At 38.1% G+C, this 20872-nt stretch overlaps 1 protein-coding gene across 1 annotated transcript in view; it reads left to right on the top strand.

The window, feature by feature from the left end:
• BCKDHB (branched chain keto acid dehydrogenase E1 subunit beta) overlaps nucleotides 1–17195 on the top strand; it is a 141131-nt gene extending 123936 nt beyond the window's left edge. The window contains exons 10-11 of the mRNA XM_086745473.1: nucleotides 9697–9849; nucleotides 14883–17195. Of these exons, the coding sequence (XP_086601599.1) occupies nucleotides 9697–9837 (141 nt within the window). The 3' untranslated portion in view covers nucleotides 9838–9849; nucleotides 14883–17195. The remainder of the gene's footprint in view (nucleotides 1–9696; nucleotides 9850–14882) is intronic.
• Nucleotides 17196–20872: the final 3677 nt, after the last annotated feature.

Here is a 20872-nt window from a genome sequence, read left to right on the forward strand (position 1 = left end):
TATTTTGATTCTAGTCCTCGACTCCACCAGGTTGGGTTTAAATTGTGTAAAAGTTTCATGGAAAGTCTTAGCTTTTTTGCACAAAACAGAGGATGGGATCGGAAGAAATTAAAATTACTTTTTATTTCTTTGCTTCCTCTTGTGAGATGCATAAGCTGTTTGACATAAGCAGAAGAGGTTTTTTGGGGTTTTTTTCGTGGCTTTTTATTTTTGTTTTGTAAAATACCTTCGGAACGGGGTGCTGATTTCTTTGGCCAGTTCTACCACCAAGACAACTAAGCCACTGAGCAAGGCTGTAGTCCCAACAGCGTCGAGTTAATGCTATTGCCATGAATATTTGTTGGAGTGGTTGTGTTGCAAACTTAACAAAGGGAATTTGACAGACAATATCTGTGTTGCATTGGGTTATTAAAGATTGTTACTGTTCGTTTGTGAAGCTAGCTGAAATGAAATCTGAAGGCAATCTTCAAACCAGCATATGAATGAGAACTGCATCAGGCAGCCATTGCAGAGATAGCTGGCGTTGTCTTAAGCAATGCCACTAATGAAGCTCAAAAGAGATGTAAAATAAGTAAGAAATAAAATACTCTTGAGCCCATATAAAAGTGTTCTGTGTATAACAGTGTTGTGTTATGTAAATGAATAGTGATGAGACCTTCTGTAAAATCTAATATAGATAAATATGTCACTTGGTGTCTCCTGTCAGCAACAAAATATCAAAGCTGGAGAAGTTAATTTCAGTTCTCCCTCTTGGAAATTGCAGAACCTTTTAAATTCACAGGGAATATTTCATAAGCTGTAATGTGGTTCTACCTGTAAGCAGTTCATTGCAGCATGAAATACGAAAGGGATGACTCCCCGGAAATAATGCATATGGATTTTAAAAATGAAATCCAGCTCATAGCAAGGAGTCTGTTCTGAATTTCTGGTCAAATCCTCATTCAGAGGATTTACAGCTCCCAGAGGTCCAAGTGACAACGAGGACAACATTATCCTCATTTGTTTTACTTGTCTAATTGTACACATTCTTTTCTGTGAAATGGAAGTGATGAGCTTAACAGAGAAAATTGGTTATATTTATTATAAAGAAATTGCAAATGGTCTGGAAAAATATACAACATAAACATTTTTCAGTGACTTGAATTAAAACATCCTTTCAGTGTCATTAGTTTCATCAGCTAATGGTGTGCCAGGAGCAAAACACACAAATACATATCTGCAACGGAAGTCCACAGAGTGTCCAGGGTTACAGAAAAATAACATATGGGAAGCTCTAGATACGAATTTTTCAAGAAAAAAAAAAAGTGCATTTAATATTTCAGTCAACTTGTGGATTCTTTACTTTCACATGACAGAAAAGGAGCCAGTATTAACAGCATTGGCTTGCAAGAGTGCTGCTGTGTAGCCACCCCATAGTTGCTATAGTGACCTAACATCATCTTGCAGGGTTGCCGTTATGGCCATAGCACCAACATTTCTATCCTGCCCGAAGAAAGCAGTTTCAAAAATACTTTATTTAGTACATAGGAATGCTTGTGTTCTTACAAGTCTGGGTTACTTCCCCTTGTATTATTTTCACTTTACATTGCTTGCAATTTAAATATATTTTTATTCAAGTTCCTTGAATATTTATTGGGAAACCTTTCGAGTACATGGTATATTGTAGAAATATGGTTTCTAAAAGTGTGTGTGTTGTGTAGAAGAAATTTATATTGCCTGTCACCATCCTCCCCACCTCATCTTGTGAGTTTCTTTTGATGAAGACAACATTTAAAGCACACATGCACTGCCTTTCTTTTCTAGTAATGCCATTAATACAGAGAATTAATATCTCAAACTTCTTAAAAAATTTCGCATGTGTATCATAATGCAATGTCTCATAGATAATTTTTAAAATATTTAAGTAATAAAATCTTTAATTTAAAAAATAATAGGATTAAATATTACTCTTAAAATGTTGTATTGTGTTGCCTATGTCTGGGTTCTAAAAGTGCTGTGGTCAGAAATATATTCAAAGCTATTAGCTCATGACTAAAAATAGCTGAAGTAAACTCTTGTTTTAGCATGATGGATTTAAGAGGGATCTGAACTATTTGAAAATAATTCTGTTCATTTTATGATACAATACTTTATCTTTTATGTAGTAAATTTGATTTAATGTATAAATATTGTTTCATATAATTCAATTCTATAAAGACAATATTTGCCACTAATTGCTTTTTAATGGTAGCAAGCCAACAAATTACACGAAACAGACCTTTTTTCCCCTAAGTGTTTCTTTATTTTTTAATTGCTGATATATTTTGTAAGTAAAAATATTGTCTGTTTGACAATCATAGGATAAATAATTTTAGCAGTGAACTATTTCTCTGTATTTGACAAGATATTAATTATGTAAATTCAGAGAATTGGTAACAATTAGAAGGAATCATTACAAGCTGTGCTAAGTTTTCTAAGGATTATTTTAAAGTGATCTCAAAAAGGTAAAGTTAAATGTTTGCAACATATAACTGCAGTGTTCTCTGAGGAAAAATCTTATCACTATTGTAACTATCAGGAAGAGATTTATAGAAGTATTTTAAGACGAACATGGCTAAGCCGTTGGAAAAAAATACTCCATCTAAAAATTAGATATATATCTCTAAATCTATATCTCAACTTGAAAATATTTCACACGTGTAGAGTACTTATGTAGCTCACAGAAGTGACTATTCATAAGAATGTAACATATATATGTTGTCAAAGCAAATTCTGCTTAAAATCTGTAGCATTTGGTGCTTGCAGCTGTCAAGGATACTCTGCTACAATTGTGAGACATGGAAACTGCAGCTCCTTGAATTTTCTGTTATTGAAAGTAAACTGTTCAAATTGGACTTTTTTTTTTTTAAGCAGATACCAAAGAAAAAGAACTTTAAACTGTATTTAGTGTAAGCTTTATTGCATGAAATCCACCTTTTATAAAATGGAGTTTGATTGACTAGCTCTTTGGAAAGCTGCTTTTGAAAATCTTTTTCTAAGCTTTGACATAAAAAGTAGTTTTTGTGGTGAATGAGCTCATCATGCTCACTATTCACCTATAGCAGGATTCATCTCGTTCTGACCGTAGTAGATAATTTACAGCTGAAAATCCATATGGAGAGGTAATAGATAGTATAAATGTAACAGCCATCTACAAAGTTATATGGAATAAGTTTTCTTAACTGCTTGAACCCCACACCTTAATTTATGACAACAGCATAAATAAATCAGAATAAAAATGTCAAAACAGAAAGTGAAACTAATGTGTTAAGAGTTTTCTCTCTGAGAAGTTCTTTGAATATGTGTGTGGTTTTTAAAAAAAAAATTATAATTATAGACAAGATGGCAAAATTCAGGGTTCTGATTGACAAATCACAATGGAATTAAACCCTTGCAACTAGTCACTGAGTTTCTGGGTCTAAATTTTCTAGTTATTGTCAGTAGGAAAATAAGGAGTCTTGCATGAAGTGTTCCTACAGTTTGCCTTGTGTAACGGACTTTAACCTTATGTTTAGTTTTCTTTTTATTATAATAGCTACAATACCAAAAGAAATACTAACATTTCTATAAAAATCTGCCTATTCGTATTAGTCATTAAAATCAACTTTTTGCTTGTCATCCTACAGAAAGTAAATTCCTGTACTGAAAAAAGGAGTTGTAAAATCAGTGTTCTCATATAGCAACTCTATGTGGTATTCCTGTAGCTCTTAATTTTTTGGGGTACCTGTAGTGTTGCAAAATAAGAATAGCATAGGAAAGACCCCTGGGACAGAAAATGTTGCAGAAATAACTGATTTTTAAAGGAAAGTTTTCTTGCCTTAGGGAGGATTCTACAGAGTATTAGGATTTAAAAATAAAAACATTTTTAGTCATTTTAATCCATGTCAATCAGAGGGAAAATATGAAATAGATCCAAAAGATGTGGAAGTAAAGAGAATAAGACCAAAAGAGGATAATTAAAGGGGAAAATATCAGTTCAGAATTGTTTGTCTTGCTAGCTGCAGATTAAATAGTCTCATTTACTGGTGTTTACCAAAGTGTTTGCATATGTAAGTTTGCTTACTATGAATATAGAATGATAGAGGAAGGAAAGTCTGGAGCAATAAACTCTTTAACTATTTCCTTACTGGCCGGATGCCTAAAAGCACTTCCCCTAAACTGCAGACCAGATTGCTTTATTTTTCTATACATTGCAGAAGGATGAGTAATGCTTTCTTGCAGTAATGCCCAATAATGGATTTGTTTTTTTATTTTATCCTTTTTGTACAGTTGCATATCTCTATAAATACCAGCAATTCTCATTGTACGTGTTTTTAAGAGTTTTACACTCAGAACCCTGAGTCTCTGATAAGAGTAAAATATACACTTAAATAAAGCTAAAATAAACTTGGATAAAGTTTTCCATACTAGCATACCAGAATATTATAATTTGGGGAAATGGAGGGAGCATACCTAATACTACAGGATGCATTTGAAAGACGATCATGCAACAGCACGCAAGTCCTTGGTTTGAGCATCTATTCTGAAAATCAAGGCATAAGATTGTTTTGAAGTGGTGTGTGTGATACATTTGAGTGTTTGCTATGAATTTTAAGAACAGATTTTTAGTGGGACCTGTGCTCTTAAGTCGTTTTGAAAAGTCTTCCTAAATGTGTATTAAACATCAAATGTCGAGATGAAATGATGTGACCAATTAAAATGCCTTTATAGACTATAATAATGTGTTTTCCAGGAGCCTTTGAGTGAAATTGGGGCAAATGAAGGTAATTGGCAAAGGTCATATTGAATAACTGAGGCCAGAATTTGACCTCTGCAGTTATGAAGCAGGAAGAAAAATGATTTAACGTTTTGTCTGATTTTTTTAAAATTCATACAATTTGGATATATTAGACTAATAACTATATCTGTTTCCTTATAAACATTTTTTTTTTCCTAAAAACCCAATAATCATAGAATCATAGAATAGTTAGGGTTGGAAGGGACCTTTAAAGGCCATCTGGTCCAACCCCCCTGCAAGGAGCAGGGACATCTTCAACCAAATCAGGTTGCTCAGAGCCTCATATTTTTTTACTTCAGTTGAATGTTGGAAATTAGTGAATGTTCTACTAAATAAGTATGACTTTTTCATATCAATTTTCAAAATGGGGTTCAAAACATTTTACACAGATTCAGAAATCCCATGCCTAGTACCTTACTTCCAAAACCATTTATTTTTTAAGTTTTTCCCTAAGATCTTTCCTTGAAAGATGTCAGATCATTTGAACAGTCTCTCTGAAATACGCAGAAACTTATTTGAAAGCTGTAAGCTTGCATGCCCCTGTTGTGCAAGAGCACTTTGGGCCAGTATCAGCCCTTATATGCCCAACTACTATGCAGTAAATCCACTTAATTAAAAACTTTAATCTTCTATCACATTTTTAAATACTGTAGTAGACTTGTTCTGATAAGCTTGTACAATGGATGTCTGCTAATTAGTCTCAAAAAGAGCTGGACATTGTGTATTTAATATTCTTAGTTGTGTTTCTCTACAATGTGGCTGCACAGATGCAAAAAATCTGGCACGGCAATATGTACAGCAGATGTGGCAGTATCGTATTCGGGATGAGGTGAACTCTTGTTTCTCCTAACTTTTAGCAGCAACTGTGAACAAGAATCCATATAAGATAGGCTATTTGATGGGCTGATCACTGGAGTTAAGTGCTCCTCAAGCTCAAAAGGGAAGGTGAGTTAGAAATACGTCCGCAGAATATGTAATTTTTTAAATGTTAGATTATAAATCTTGCTAACACTATGATTTTTCAAATTGTAATGGCATCTAGTGAAGAATGTAATCTCATTTGCTCAGGTTCCAGTTATTAAGTTAATACCATCAAGCAGGCAGTTTTATATTCTGTAACTTTGTGAAAAAGTTTGGTTTGATTTAGATTTAAAGGACACAACTGAATATATTGTCCCATGAATTAGAACTGATTCCAGAGATAAATCAAAACCACATGAACTGGTACACTTTATTAGTTGTATATTTAAAAAAAAAAAACTGGCTTCAAACCTAATTATAGATCATTATAAGCCAAGACCTCAGTCCTACACAATACTCGCTGCATACCTTGTTGTATACAATCCATGACAGCCAAAGCAGTATTATCTTCTATCAAACCACCTTACATGTTTGTGGGGGAAAAAAAAAAAAGACACAATTTCCTTCTAAGTCATCTTATTAAGATATTTCCTTAAGCTTGTTTTCTATGACTGCTTATATGTAAAATGTGGAGAACCTAATACGTAGTATATGGCAGGAGTATCACTGTGATTCTGTGAGTAGATCTAGCTGTGAGGATGTTGCAAGTCATAAAAACATTCGCTTTATTATGTTTTGAATGAGAATTGTGGTGCCAAGCTCAAGCATTTGCCAGGCTCTTTGCAAGATCAAGGCTCTTTTCTCTTTACAATACCTCTACATTGAAAAGTAAAAGTGCATTTTCTTGATTGTTTTCAAATACCTTATTCTGATCATAAATTTATACTCTACCTTCTGGATTATGATTTTATTTAAACTGTATAAAAGCAATCTTAAAAACTTTTATTATTTGTGATTTGCTCTTGTCAATATTCTTGCAAATATTGTCAGCAAATCTATAAATTAAATTAAATAATGTCAACTGAATCATCTGCACTTTGCTAGATCTGCAGCATTTCTGTTGTTACTGTGGTCATTGATTTTGAGAGGCTTACTCCAAAGTAAGTTCCAAAACCAACACATCACCTCACCCAAACCAGCATCTGTAAAATGTATGCATCAATAATCTAACAGTCCTCTGCATAATAACATATACATGTGTGTAGGATTTACCTATGACTTTAGGTATGGCCAGTAAGGTAAAAAATACATTGTAAGATGATCTTACAATGGAGGAACGGATCCCATGATCTTTGGCAGTCCCTTCCAACTCAAACCATTCTGTGATTCTATGATGGCACTCTAAAAACCGTAAGCAATGTAGTCAGTGTATTGTTATACAAATTTTATCAGTTTCCTAGGAACATTACTTTTTCCATGATAAACTACTACAATGTGAAATTCTGTGTGTGACACTTATAGTCAGAGCCACTTGAGTGGGAACTTTTGTGAAACTGGTTGACTTCAGTCAGATAATGTGTAAGTAGAGTTTCCCTCATGGGTTTGACTGGTGACTTAGGTCTGTTTCTTCTGCCTCTGAACTATTTCACTCGTACAGTGCAATAACTTACTTAGTTAAAAATCTGCACATACCCTTACCTCCAGAAGAATAATAATAGGAGTAGTTTTGTATATAGACATACACACAGAGAGTGGCTCAGCCTGAAGAGTTCTTCACCTTTCGTGGGTTGTCATTCTTGGATTGTATCCGACAAAGCAACACTGCTCATCTCAGCTTCACTCTCTGAATTCCCCACTGGGGCAAGGGAACCCACATGACTCTCTGGAAGCTGTACAAGCTTCAGAGCAGTAGATATATGCTCAGACTGAAAGCAATTGCTGAGTTTTAAAACCACAGAAGGGGTGCTTGTTACAGCTATTTTGGGTTTTCCCTGAGGAAGAAAATATTAAATAGAGGTTTGGAAAGTCTTATGACTTAATTTTTATTCTCAATTAAATATAATAGCAATAGCATTAATAAATATGCATCCTTGTATCTTTTCTGTATGGCTTGGGTTTACCAGCTGAGATTTATATTCACAACCAAGGCTGGGGGCTCATTCAGGGAGTACAGCACCTCACCTGCCAGTATCTGTCTGCTGCTTGGGCTGCTGAAGGTGCAGTGCTGTCCTCTGCATGGATACCTGATGTATGGGGAACATTGCAGTCAATATTTTCAGTGAAACTAATGGACTTTCCCTCCAAGCTTCATTTGGGATGAGCCGTTATCACAGAGCTGGTTATGATGTAAACCAGAGGTCTCTCCTGGGTACTGGTCCCGTGTTGGGTGCTCTGAAGCAGCAATGCAGGACTGGAAGGCCGTGGGACTAGAGTATACTTGTATGTTTTGGTGTAATGCAGTCTCACAGGCGGTCTGGGTAGGCCAATTTTGGAATGGTCTGAAAGCTATTGCTTTGTCTTATTGGGCAGTCATAGCATGGGAACCAAGGACTGATTATTATCAGAAGTATCCTTGCCAAGAGGCTGGTGTAGGATATAATGATCTTCCTCATAGGAAGGTAAAGGATTTAATACACTCTACTTCCCAGCATTTTGTACTAATGTGAATCTTTCATCTTACAAAGAAAAGCAAAGGAGTGTCTGAAAATGGAGTAAAAAAAATATATATCTTTATATTGTTTGCATATATTTTTACCTCAGACCTATTCAGACTCTGAAGTTTTCTAGGTAAATTAGTTCACTGTTAAATGTGATGACACTGTATGCAATCACACAACCTCCTGGACTTTTAACTTCTATCTGTCTTCCAGAAGTATGCCACTTCACATTGCACCGAAGTGGTAACTGGAGCAAAAGGTTATAATCTCAGAGTATTATGAGTACCTTCTATGCTGCCAAATATCGTGATGTATAGAAAGCACAGTAAGTTGAGAGTCAGGCTGCCATGGACTGCAAGGAAACGTGCGTTCAAAACAGTTCATCAGTCTGAGAAAATACTTAGTACTTTGCTGCAGAAAAGCGCAGCTATTTGACTGTTTTCCTTGTGGGCCTGGTGGAAAAGCACTGGTAGATAATCCTTCACCTTCCACTTTGCTGAGCCAAGTGCAGGGGAGGTTGGCCAGGATGTCTCAGTTGCTGCAGTCCCTAAAGGAGAGGCCAGGAGGAGACATGGTTTTGTCTCTTCATCTGTCTGCTCTGAAAAGCAAATACATATGCTAAAGATATGGGGAGAAAAGGAGTTGATAATTAGCATCAGCATCAGTTTGATTTGGCAAAGTTATTTCTGCATCTACTTCTTGCAGATTTTCATGGTCCATGCCATCTCTCTGGTACTTTAGAGTAGGAAGATTGAAACCCCACTGTTTATTTGGTTATTAAAGCTGTTAATGTTACACATATTTCCACAGGATGCTTTTAGATTAATATGGGGTATTTGTAATATTTAATGCCCTACTAGGTTGAGTAATGAAACTCTCACAGTTGTTGCCAAATCTGATCTACAAATAGAACACAAGTTGTGGAGTTTTGTGTAGAGCATGGATTTGACTCAAGAGTTGAAGATATGCAAATCCACTTGAGTTCAAATTCATAATTTCCATAACTGCTTAATATTTCTCAGACACAGTCTGCATATGATGTTCATCTATCCAGCAAATAATGCATACTCTTAGATTATGTAATTTTCTATATGTTTAAAAGTGGTACAGGAAAGAAACTCTTATTCCTTTGTTCCTAAAATATTTGTTTCTTGGCAGCACTTGTCTGAATGTATAGCAGATGTACTAAATATAACCTGCCTATGATTTAATGCAACACATGTAGAAAATGAAAATAACATTAATACAAGTTGTTATTTTAATATGGACCTTTGGGCAAAAGGAAGCACTGTTCTGGTCTGGACTACTTATGATGTGATATAAATAGAAGGTTTGAGTTTCCAGGACTGTCAGTCTGGCAAAGTTCATTCAACCTCAATTTGTGATGCAAGACTCCTGAAACTAATGGCCTCACTAACATTTATTCTGTATTTCTGTTAATAGGAGGAATGCTTTTTGAATTTAGAAGCTCCTATTTCAAGAGTATGCGGCTATGACACTCCTTTCCCTCACATCTTTGAGCCTTTCTACATCCCAGACAAATGGAAATGCTATGATGCCGTTCGAAAAATGATTAACTACTGAGCAGTAGTGCAGGTGAGAAATAATGTCTTATACTGATGGTTTCCTCTAAGGATTCTGATAGAGTCATTGCAAGGTTTGGGCCTAAAGTACTATTCTTTTATTTAGTTATTTATTTATAACAAGAATTCCTTCTTATGGCTTTGGACCTTCAGTCTTAAAGGCATTTTAATATCTTTAAATAAGGCCATTGAAGTCAATGTTTAAAATTAATTACTTTGCTTAATCAATCTGAAAATTAAATGTCTTGTATCCTGAGAAGTGAAAGGAATGTAAAATGAAAGGTGAAAGGAATAGTAATGCACAGAATATATTTTCACCCATATTAGAACACTTACAATTATTTCATAGGCAAAGCTTATTGTTAAATGTTATAATTTTTCACTCTTTAGGGTGGCCTGTAATCCTGTGAGATATTAAGAAGGTCCAGTTTACACCGAATATAGGCACTGCATTGCAAACATACACAGAGAATTGAAAATAAATGAAGTGTCTGTAGTATCTTACAGTTCTGTTCAAATAAAATTATAAGGTTTATATTTAATATTTATTCTAAAAAAAATTTTTCTTTATATTCTTTTACGGAATTTGGTCATGCCTGAAGATTTCTGTTTGCAGAGCCCTTCAGGCACCACGTTTGTGAAGTAATATATATTTCTGTCTATTAATCAGAGTCTGTAACATCTTTTTTATTAGATTTCATGGTAATATAATACTAAGTAGCATTAGACTGTGCAGTGGCCAACCAGGACTTTGGAGAATATTGATTGTGTGTTGTTTTGAGAGAATTTCTGGTATTTAATGGCCAAAATTTAACAGCTAGGAAATGTGTCAACAGATTGTATTCTGAATTTCCTTTAATTCTTTAATTTCCTTTAATATGAATCAAGTAGCTTATTTTTGAGATTAAGTCTTGATGGGTCTTGTACTTCTGAACCAAAAAGAGAAGAAGACAACAGGCCTGTTTTCCTTTGGAGTAGGGAGATCCTGTAATAGGAAGGCAGGGGGTTTTTAGCTGTGGACACCAAAGATGGGAGGGCCAAGGTGGGCCCTATATTAGGGGCGCCCTCTTGTGTCCATTTTACCTGTACGTTAAGCTGTGAATTATATTTAGGGCCAGGGGCAGAAGGTTGTCAATACCTTGATGTTAATCTCATTTTTATGCATACTTACGTACAGGACGACTTTTTGTGTTTCACTCTGTTTCCCTCAATAGCTGATAGTGGAGCTCCTGTGCGTGAAATGGGAGCGCTACCAGTGAGGCACGTCTCCGAAAAATAATGTCGATCCACTTGCAATATTTCTCCAAAATCACCTGTTATTCACACACCAGAGCATTTCCTTAGGCTTAAAACTGAAGAATATTGTGATCTTTTTTGCAGGGCATGTGGTAAATGCTATCTTTTCCACAACAGTTGTCCTTGCCTTTTTTCTGAGTTGAACTAAACTTATTAAAGCCTTATTTTCTTTTTTGTTTGGCAAATCTGTAATACAGTCAGTGAAGCTCTCCTAAAGAGAATAGGATGTCTCAGCTCTTTCAGGTGGGTTACTGGGCCATGCTAGGTAGCCTTTAATCTGTTCCTTTCCCAAGGAAACCAAAAGAACAAATAGTCTTACCCAGGCGTAAGTAGAGGGAGACAAACCAGAGGCATTTGGTGGTTCAGAGACTTAGTTTTAGCCCGGTTCCTCCATAGGATGGTAAAGTGAGGGAGGTACGAGGAGAAAGAAGTGGGTTCTGGGATTGCAGTGACTTTGCACACAATCCAGTTTCCACATTGTAAGTCCACACTAAACCTTCCTGGGGAAGTAAGATGGACTAAAACTTGGAAAAGTCATCTGCATTCATATTTACATTTCTTCTGTGGGCTGCACCACACCCCAGTATCAGAGGAGGTTATTGGCCAGCTGAAAACATGGATTTAGCATATCTAGGAGCTGGTTTATTAGGAGCTGTCTGGAAAGCAGTGTAAAGACACAGAAAACTGCTTTCTGTTTTGTCTAAGAAAACATCCTGATGGTGTGGCCCATAACACCACGTTTTTTTGATTGGTGTGACAAGGTATTAGTGTTACAGAATGAGCTGCTCTAAGATTTTTCTAAGAACAAACCTTAATGTGCCTTGCTGTAAGGCACATTATGTGCTTGACACAGCAGCAACAGTAGATCTCCATCGTGCCATCTACTCCACACAGGTACCGTGCTTATGTTTGTGAGAAATAGAAGGATTGCTTTACATTTGCTGCTTTTTGTACTCAGTATAACATTTATTAGTGATGTTACTTGCCATCGGTCTGAACTGATGAGGTTAATGTGTTCCAAACCACCTCACGTATAGGGAGACAGGGATGTCTCTTCTAAGAAGTGGTGTTACAGTTTGTCTGAATTTGAGCACAGCCATAGTCTTCTGGATGACAGAAAAGTTGGGCCCCTTCTTGTCCTACTGCTGGAGAGCCAGGGGAACTACCAGTTCCCAACGGTGAAGAGGGATGTAGAGTTGTTTCTTGAGTTTCAGAAATGGCCAAGCTGGCTAAGTTGTTGCTTCTCTTGTGTTTGAAATAATTTCTCTTAGATACAACCTAGTGGCATGGCTGACTACCTTCTTCTTAACTGACAGCTTATTGGAACTTGCTTCTTCCTTTGCTTTCAGGCAGGTTGTGGGGAAAAAAGCCAAGTGATAGTTGTTAAATATATCAATGGTACATACCAGATTACCCTTTCTAACGCGGCCTCAGATCTCTGTAGTTTTACTGAGAAGCTACTTGCAGCTTCATTTCATGAAGTCAGCAGTGATATGATTCCTTCCCCTTGTTACTGGATGACACCAAATTGTATGAAGTTTCATGGCCTACCACTGCTTGAAAGTTCTTTTCAGTCCTGGAAACGGGTTCTATGTTAAAGCACGGGGATGCTGACTCCAAACTTACTTTTACCAGTTACAGTATGCTTTTCCTTAAGTTATTGGTGTGTCAAAATAATTCTGTCCTTACTTCCACAAGTGTTTCTCAGTTAACAAAGAATAAATCTGCCTCTTCCTTTAAAAAAAATAAACAAAACCCTTCCTGAAGTATGTTTGGCTATGTGTACAAATGTACCTCCTGCCCAGAAAGGTTCCTCTCAGGCACCTAAATTCATTTACTACTTTATGTCTGAGGCTAATGCAGGGTCCCAGGCTGGATGCTACAGTCAGTCGTTTCTACACTTAGCCTTATTATCTTCACGTACATTTGGTTTTATTCAACCTCTGTTGACAGTGTCTCACACATGCATGGTTGCTTATCTTGAGTACAGTACATGACAGTACAGATGGTTTTCCTGCTCGAAGACAGCGTTTAAAGGCACATACTGTAAACCTCGGCAAGGAGACAGGCAAGAGCAAAATCTGTATCATTCAGCAGCTACTTAGTTATTAAAATTTGTAGCTATGTTAGCTGTAAGAGAAATGGCTTCCAGGGAGGCACTATGTTCCAGATAGCTCTTTGTAGTTGGAAGAAAGAGATAGAGAAAAGAAGCAGTGAGGTTACGATGGATAGACATTTCCTGGATAGATGGAACACTCTCTCATTGGTCATTTGGGGAGGGCAGTGGAGGGAGATAAAAGAAGAAAACAACCACAAATTTTATAAAATACAATTTAAAATAAAATATTGAGGGGTGGCTGTAGCATGGAAGTGGCAAATAGCCAAGTGCTTTTCTGTTACCTTTTGTAGCTTTTTCTACCACATTTTCATATTCTGTTTTCTTGTCAAATTCTGAGTTTTAAAGGTGTCCCTGCCAGGTAACAGTTTACCTCCCTGAGAGTGTGTGTGTGAATTAATTTAACGCCTTTCCACCTTTACTATTACAAAGTTAGTCTCTAAAAATACAAAGTTATCACACTGAACTTCATTATGGTACAATTTTATGGAAAGTTTAATCTTGGTGCTTAAAGGTTAGCCAGTGTTAGGGGATGATGAGGAGGTTGATTTAAATTTATTTTTCTTTCAAAGCATGTGTTTGTATCTCAACAACCAATACAGTTTGCTCAGAACCAGTTCTCTGGTTGGGCGAGACTTGCAAATGACAGCAATGCTTTCCTTTTCTCAACCAGCAAGTTGTGCTGGGAAACAGGATGGGACCTGGTAGATACTTTGGTTAGTAGTTGTCTGTTCTTTGCACTTCTGGTTATGAGGCAGGGCTTCATACAGGTTAACGTCAAGTACAAGAAAAATACAACTCCTCTCCCTGTTTGGAAAATAAAATATGAGAGACTGTGCAAAATAATTTCTTTTTAACCTGCGACTGAAACCCAGTTTTTTTCAATGTGGAATCTCAAATGTGGCAGAGTAGACTGCCTGCTTTTTATAATGCACTGTCTGTAACCCACGAGAATAAACAACCTCCAGAGGCATGAGTAGGACGCAGCATTCCTGGTTTATAATGTTTTCCTGCTGGATGGCAAAAATCATGCAAATAGCCAGTGAATCATGTCTTATTCACAACCAGTGAGTAGTCCAAATATATGATAACAGTCTGCTAGTGCTATGTTAGTCTGTTACTGTGGCTGTTGTAAGTCTATACTTGCATTCAAACTTCTGAGAATTCATGCAAGATCACAAATAATGAAATTACCTTTTAAAAAATCTAAATAAGAAAGGTATTGACTATAGTTTTTTTTACAAGACCTTTCTTCACTGTAATAGTAGATTGATGGTATATCTCGTGGAGCTTCAAAAACCCAACACCTAACACTTTGTTTAACATGCTAGAGCGAGACAGAAGACACTTAATCATAAAGTTTTTGCATAAACAGTGGTAATTACTGTTGTCTTAACACTAGATATCAGTTGAAGCCTTTCTAATTTCTGCGTGTCTACCTTGGCAGCTCTAAAAATGTAATATGGTTTTTAACACATACTAGGTGAGTATTTTGTTATAGTTCACAAACCTTGAGGTTTAAGAGGACAATATAAATTTTAAAAGTAAGATTGCCATGCAGGGTGCTGTGTGTTTAAGTTGTGAATATTACTTTCAGACTTAAGATTTGTAATTTATTTTGTCATCTTCTGCAGAGATAAGAAGAACAGAGAAATACAAAAGCTGCCTTCAAAACTCTTGACACTTTCCTCAGATCTTTTGGATGTGGAATTCCCATAGCAGGCTGTTTTCTCTGAACTCAGCTATCCTTAATATTCGTCTTGGCTGTTCTTCAGGAAGTTCAAATCTTCCTTAATTATGAAATCAATGATGGGCAGGTGATTGCTAATGATAAGTAGTTTCAGATGTATTTAAAGATATTCCAGATGTCATATGAACGTTACACATCGCCATGCTTTACTAGGTTACATCTCTAAACTTCACTGTGTAAATATTAGAAGCAGGATTTTATTCAATAAAACATATTATGCACATGTTGTCTCTTGGTTTTGTTATTGTGTTGGGAAATCCCAGAGGAGTTATTTGAATGTGACTATATTTTCAACAAAATAAAGGTTAGACAGCCAGACCAGCTCGTGTGTCTGGTATGACTGAGACCTCCTTTAACTACTGTTATCAGCTGTCTTTCAGTTGAGTGGCTTCATGTAAAATTGTCCCAAATACTGATTTCCTTTCTGCAACGGAACTGAAAACTCTATTTTTCTTGAGAAGGGAGGAGAGATTTCTTTGCTTTCTTGCTATAGATGAGGGTCTCTGTTGGTGCATCTTTGCTGCAATATCTTTGTTTAATTATTTTTCCTCTAGATACGGTATGTGTCTGCTGCTAAGCAGTTATGCAAAATGTGCCGATTTGTCAAGAAAAGGTAGCAGTACCCTGACATATTGATGCCAGTGGTGGGAGAAGAGGCAGTGCACATACCATTTTTTGTTGGTGAGGACACAGAAATACAAAATTACAAAAAAGACTCTACTATAAAATTAAACCTGAATGTTTATTTTTCATGTGCTAATATAAAGGGCACTGAACATCCCGAAGTGCAAAAAGGAGTCCAGCCTTTGAGACTGAGAGCTTCTGAACTCAGTGGAGGTTTGCTTAATTTTTAGTAATGCCCTTCTTTTTCCATATGACAAGCCAAGGACACAGCAAAGATGGTGTGAAAATTATCCTCTCTTGTCCTACATTCAAGGATTGCTCAAAGAGCAGCAGATCTTCTTCCAGCACAGTAGTTTCAAAGCTTCTTACTGAATTCCTTTGGTACCAGCTCTGCTGATTTTTCCACCACTTAAATTAAGTGTGAATTTAGCAGTTCCTAGTCTTTTTGGTTGCTTTGCTCTCTGCACAAATCAATCTCGTGCTGCATTGCTTCTTATTATATGGGGGAAGAAGGAAGGGATGGGATGGGATGGCAAGATGTATGCCAGTGGCCAGATAACCACATTTCCATTGTTACTAAGGGGATATTTCAGGGAGAAAGAAGAATACCTTTGTACACAAACCTGCTCAGGGCAATCCTCAAGGTGACAGGTGAAACACCCCAGGGAGGAAGCTTGGGAGAGTAACTTCACACTGGATGTCAGTGGATATTGTCCCTTGTGTTCCTCTGTCACCCATTCTGATGATCTAGGAGGTTATTAATTGGGCAGATCCACTGAAATCCAAGGGAAAACTGGCCTTTGGGGCAACACCCTTGATTATAGGTGCCAAAGTGCACACACCCACATCTGAAAGAGGTGTGCTTCTCAGAGCTCCTAGGCAACTCTCATCTCTCTCCCAAACCTCAGGAGCAATCCTTGCTGTGTGGTTTGTTTTTTGTAACGTAGGGCAATGCTTGCCCTCCAGTAGAACTCAATTCAAAAAGCCATGTTCAAGGGACTTGTACAGACGGAAGGTGCTAAATGGTAATCTTTTCAGGTCCTACTACCATTTTCTGTAAGATTCTGCATTCATAGTTCACACATTCCCTATGGAATCCCACAACTGATAATGAAGCTATTTGTAATGTTTCTAATCAAAATGACATTATTAGTTAAGCCTTCTGTCTGTAAGTCTCCTGTAAATGCCGTGTATAGAATTTGTTTATTGTTTTAAATAAGATAGATGCATTATGTACTTTTTATTTTTTTGTGCTGAATGGAAACGGTTTTGGTTTTATGAAGAAAAATGGTTTTAAAAATGATTTCTCTCTTTGTAGAATATCAATAAGTATTTTAGTAACTGTCTTCTAAAAATGTATTGTTACTGTATTTCAAAGCATATAAAATGAATACAATTATAGTACTGACAGAGTAAAATGTACTTTGGTAATTAATAGCCTTAATGATTTATACTTTGTATTTGCGGTTTTTGTAGATAAAAGCAGTTTGTAATTTAGTGCAGAGGTTAAAAGTTCAAGTTGCCTGTATGGAAATATAAAATAATGTATTTCCTAATAAACATGAGGAAAATATTTGCTCTTAATGTGGACTACTACAGTCTGGGTGAGGAGCAGGTTTTGTATTTTCAGTGACTGGTGATGTGTCATTTTTTTAATAGTACAAAAAATGTTCCTTTCTCCTCCATTTTGGATAATAGAATATTTTTTTTCCGTGGCAAAGACAATTAATATTCTAAAATAGGTGCTGCTCCCAAAAGCCTGCCTAGATGGCAGTGTCCACTCATGTAACCTGTGCTCAGGGCTGGCGGCTGTTTAAAGTGTGTGTTATGGAAAAATGACATATAGTTCTAAACTGGACAGGAAGGTGTATGCTGTTACATGGCAAGTAACTGTTTCTCATTAAATTCCTTAATAATAAAACCCAAAGAGAAGTCATATTTTCTGGTTTTTAACCACTTAGGTCTCTTAATTAGACTAATTAGATTAGTGTGCAAAAAATGTGTGGAGGAATATTCTCAGATTTAACCTGGGCAGTGATTGTTTCACTCTAAGTAACTCATTCTAAAGCAAAAAAAATTGTGTCAGTACTCCTTGCTGATGGGCCAGAAAATTAGTAATCTATCTAGTCATGCTCATTTAACACAAATTGCTGGAAATGCTTATGGTACATAGTTTAATGCTGGATCATGAGCCAGCAGATTGGAATTCATGAAGGACATACACAGCCTTCACGGGATCCCAGATTTATTAACTGCAGATGAAAGACTTGTATACTCTCCTCCTGTCATCTAGCTCAGTTAAGACTGTACTGCCATAACAACCTCATCGTAATAAATGGTGCACCAATTAATAAAAATTGGATTTAAATCATTAGAGGTATTCTCCCTCGTGGAAGTGCACGTGTTCGTAAGAGGATTAGCCAGTAGTACGTTCTCCCTGCAGTAGCCAGGAGCCTTGACATAATGCCCTTCCCTTCCTACGGCCTGATAATCAATTCTGAGCTCATGAATCTTTTCAGACAGCTCTCTTGCTCCCGTAACTAAAAAACGGTGTTCCCGGTGCACTGCTATATTGCAGGAGCTCTGTTCTAGCCACATAACTTCAGAGGCAGCAACTGAAAGGAATCCATTCAGCAAGCTGGCAGAGATTGTTATCACAGCAGCTCATGGGGTTCAGCGAGCATTATGTGTTCATAACAAAATAAGCTGACACAGTCTGTAAGCTCTGCCAGATTTCAGTAGACCCGAAATAAGGATGCAATTCTTTTGTAGCTCTTTTGCTGCTTAGCTGCTCTGCAAGATACATGTTTGTTAGATACGGGAGACGTACATCTGACTTCAGTATAAACAAGGTTTTTAGAACTTAATTCGGTTGCTTATGCTTTGGCATCAAGTACTGTTTGAGACACCCTGGGGTATCCTGCATGGTCTCCATGTCTCCAGCTGCTGCTTCCATAGGTCCTGTGTGATATCTGCCAACACTGTGTGTATCTTGGGTGCCTTAGGGCATCTCAAATGGCACTAAATGGAGCCCTTTGTTATCTGGGGCTTGGATAGCTGAAGTCTGAGGGTTTTTTTACTGTAAGCTTGCATAAAATGCTAGCACAGATTAGTGCATCCCTCAGTTTTCAAAGTAAATTGCTCAAATTCCCAGTAAGTACATAAAGTGGGATACCTGACATGTTGTGCGTGTGAAAATGGATTGTCTCCTGGGTGGTGAACTGATGCTGAACTGGGCAGTTAATTCCTTGAGGCAAATACTTCAGAGAAAAACCCCAGCCTTATAAAGGTCCCCAGGCCGGAGTTGGTTGCTGCAGCTCACAAGATTTCTGATCAATATCTGAAGATAGCGTGTGGGCAGGACCTGGTTCAAGTTCAGCACAGCCATGAGTGACAGTGGTCAGTTAATGGGAGATGAAGGAACTGCAGTCTTCTTGCAGGAGCTGTGTGTGGGATTCAGCTCAGGATTAGGCCACCTAAATTGAAGTGTGCATGGCCAAGCAGAGCAGTTGAGCTAGCTGCTAATTGCCTTTAGGGTAATCTGACTCATTCCGTAGGCTGAGCTGTCTCTACTGACTGCCTCAGTTAAGTTGCCCATGCGTGGTGCCACATGAGATGCTGTAAGGTATCCTGCCTGGCCTTCGGCTGCTAGTCTAGAAGGGTTCAGATCTTCCATCTGTCCTCAGTCATCCCTGCTAGCTCAGGTGTATCTCGCATGCCCACCTCAGGCATTGCTGCTAGATGCTTGAGTGGGCAACAGGACCCGATTCCTCAGTGGCTGTGGCTGTCACTGGATCGCAGCCCAAATGTGGATTTCAGATGCTTAACTTCAGATGAAATTACCCATTGCACGCTTTTGATGGAAGGGAGAGCGGAAAAGCAGCACACAGAGTGTTAGGTGGGTGCTGGGGCTACACACTAACTGGTGCAAGAAGCTGGGAGAAGATGGTCTGTCCCTCATCCCGACTGCTACAGGCAGCAATGGCCTAACCTGTCCTTAGTATCTCATTAGTCGTCCTTAGCCCTCTAACAGAAAGAACTATGTCTCCCAATTAACAGTACTGATTAATTTGATCATTAGACTGTTTCATATTACAAGTGCAACACTGAATCAACCCCAGCTTTGGGTTTATGCTACTTGCTTTGAACTTGTTTTACGGTCTTTTGTTATATTTATTAAACCCTATTTTTGTCTGTCTTGGAGGGAAAAAAAAAAGCCAAAATAATGGTACTACATTAAGAGTATTGCTCACATAGTTCTGTGGATAGCTATTCTGCAACTGACAGTAATGTGCCACCAGTTTTTGAGAGGGACTCCCTGTTGATTCCTGCGTGTAATTAATTACTTTTCTATGATAATTAAATCATTCCTGTTTACTTGCACTTCATTTGCTTGCAGCTGAGTACTTGCTGAAAACAGAAATTGTCTGAATTTGTGATGCCTGTGGTTGACTCTTCTTGCAGTGATGGGAGCTCTGCCCTGCCTGAGCCACTGTGAGATCCAGTTTGGGGCAGTCTTGGGCAGTTTTGAGGTGAGTGACCCGGGCTGCAGGCAAATGGTTTCTTTCCCATTTTTCCACCACAGTCCTTGTTGGTACCCCCCCTTAGCCTGGGTGATGAAGCAGCACAGATGAGCGCAGTTGTTCCCCCTCCAGACAAAGCCAATGGTTAACTCTCACCATGAATTCGGACTGCTTGTGCCTGACCTGGTCACCAGGACCCAGTGTTTCCCCGGGGGAACATAGAGGACAAGGGAGATGGTGGAGGTGTGGGGCTGGTCCATGCCAAGCAACACGAGAACGCTGAGTACCTTTGGTTTGGCGCTGAGGTTTGGCGCTGAGTACCTGGGATGAGGGCAGGAGTGCTCAGATGAACTCTGCGTCTGCCTGAGCTGCAGCAGTGGGACTGCATAGGTGACATGGGGACCATGACCTTCAAAGGGTTGCAGAAGCAACGTCTCCGATGGTAGCGCAGGGAGCCGCTGGCATGCAGACGGAGCAGTGCCTCCCTCCGGCAGGGCCAGCTCGCCCCTGCGAGCTGGGGGACAGGGTCTGTCTGGCCTGGAGCAGCACGTATGGGCGGTAGGCCTCAGTGGCAGGTGGGATGCGGTTGTGCAGAGGAGGCATTAGAGAGAGAGATTGTTGTTCAGTGACGACCTGGGACCCAACAGGCACCGCTTGACTCCAAGCCTGCATGCGTTTGCAGCGCAGGACCGTGGCTTTCCACGTGCTCCGATGGCTCATCCAACTC

This window comes from Chlamydotis macqueenii, chromosome 3 (assembly GCF_036417535.1).
Source record: "Chlamydotis macqueenii isolate bChlMac1 chromosome 3, bChlMac1.mat, whole genome shotgun sequence".
Classification (NCBI taxonomy): Eukaryota; Metazoa; Chordata; class Aves; order Otidiformes; family Otididae; genus Chlamydotis; species Chlamydotis macqueenii.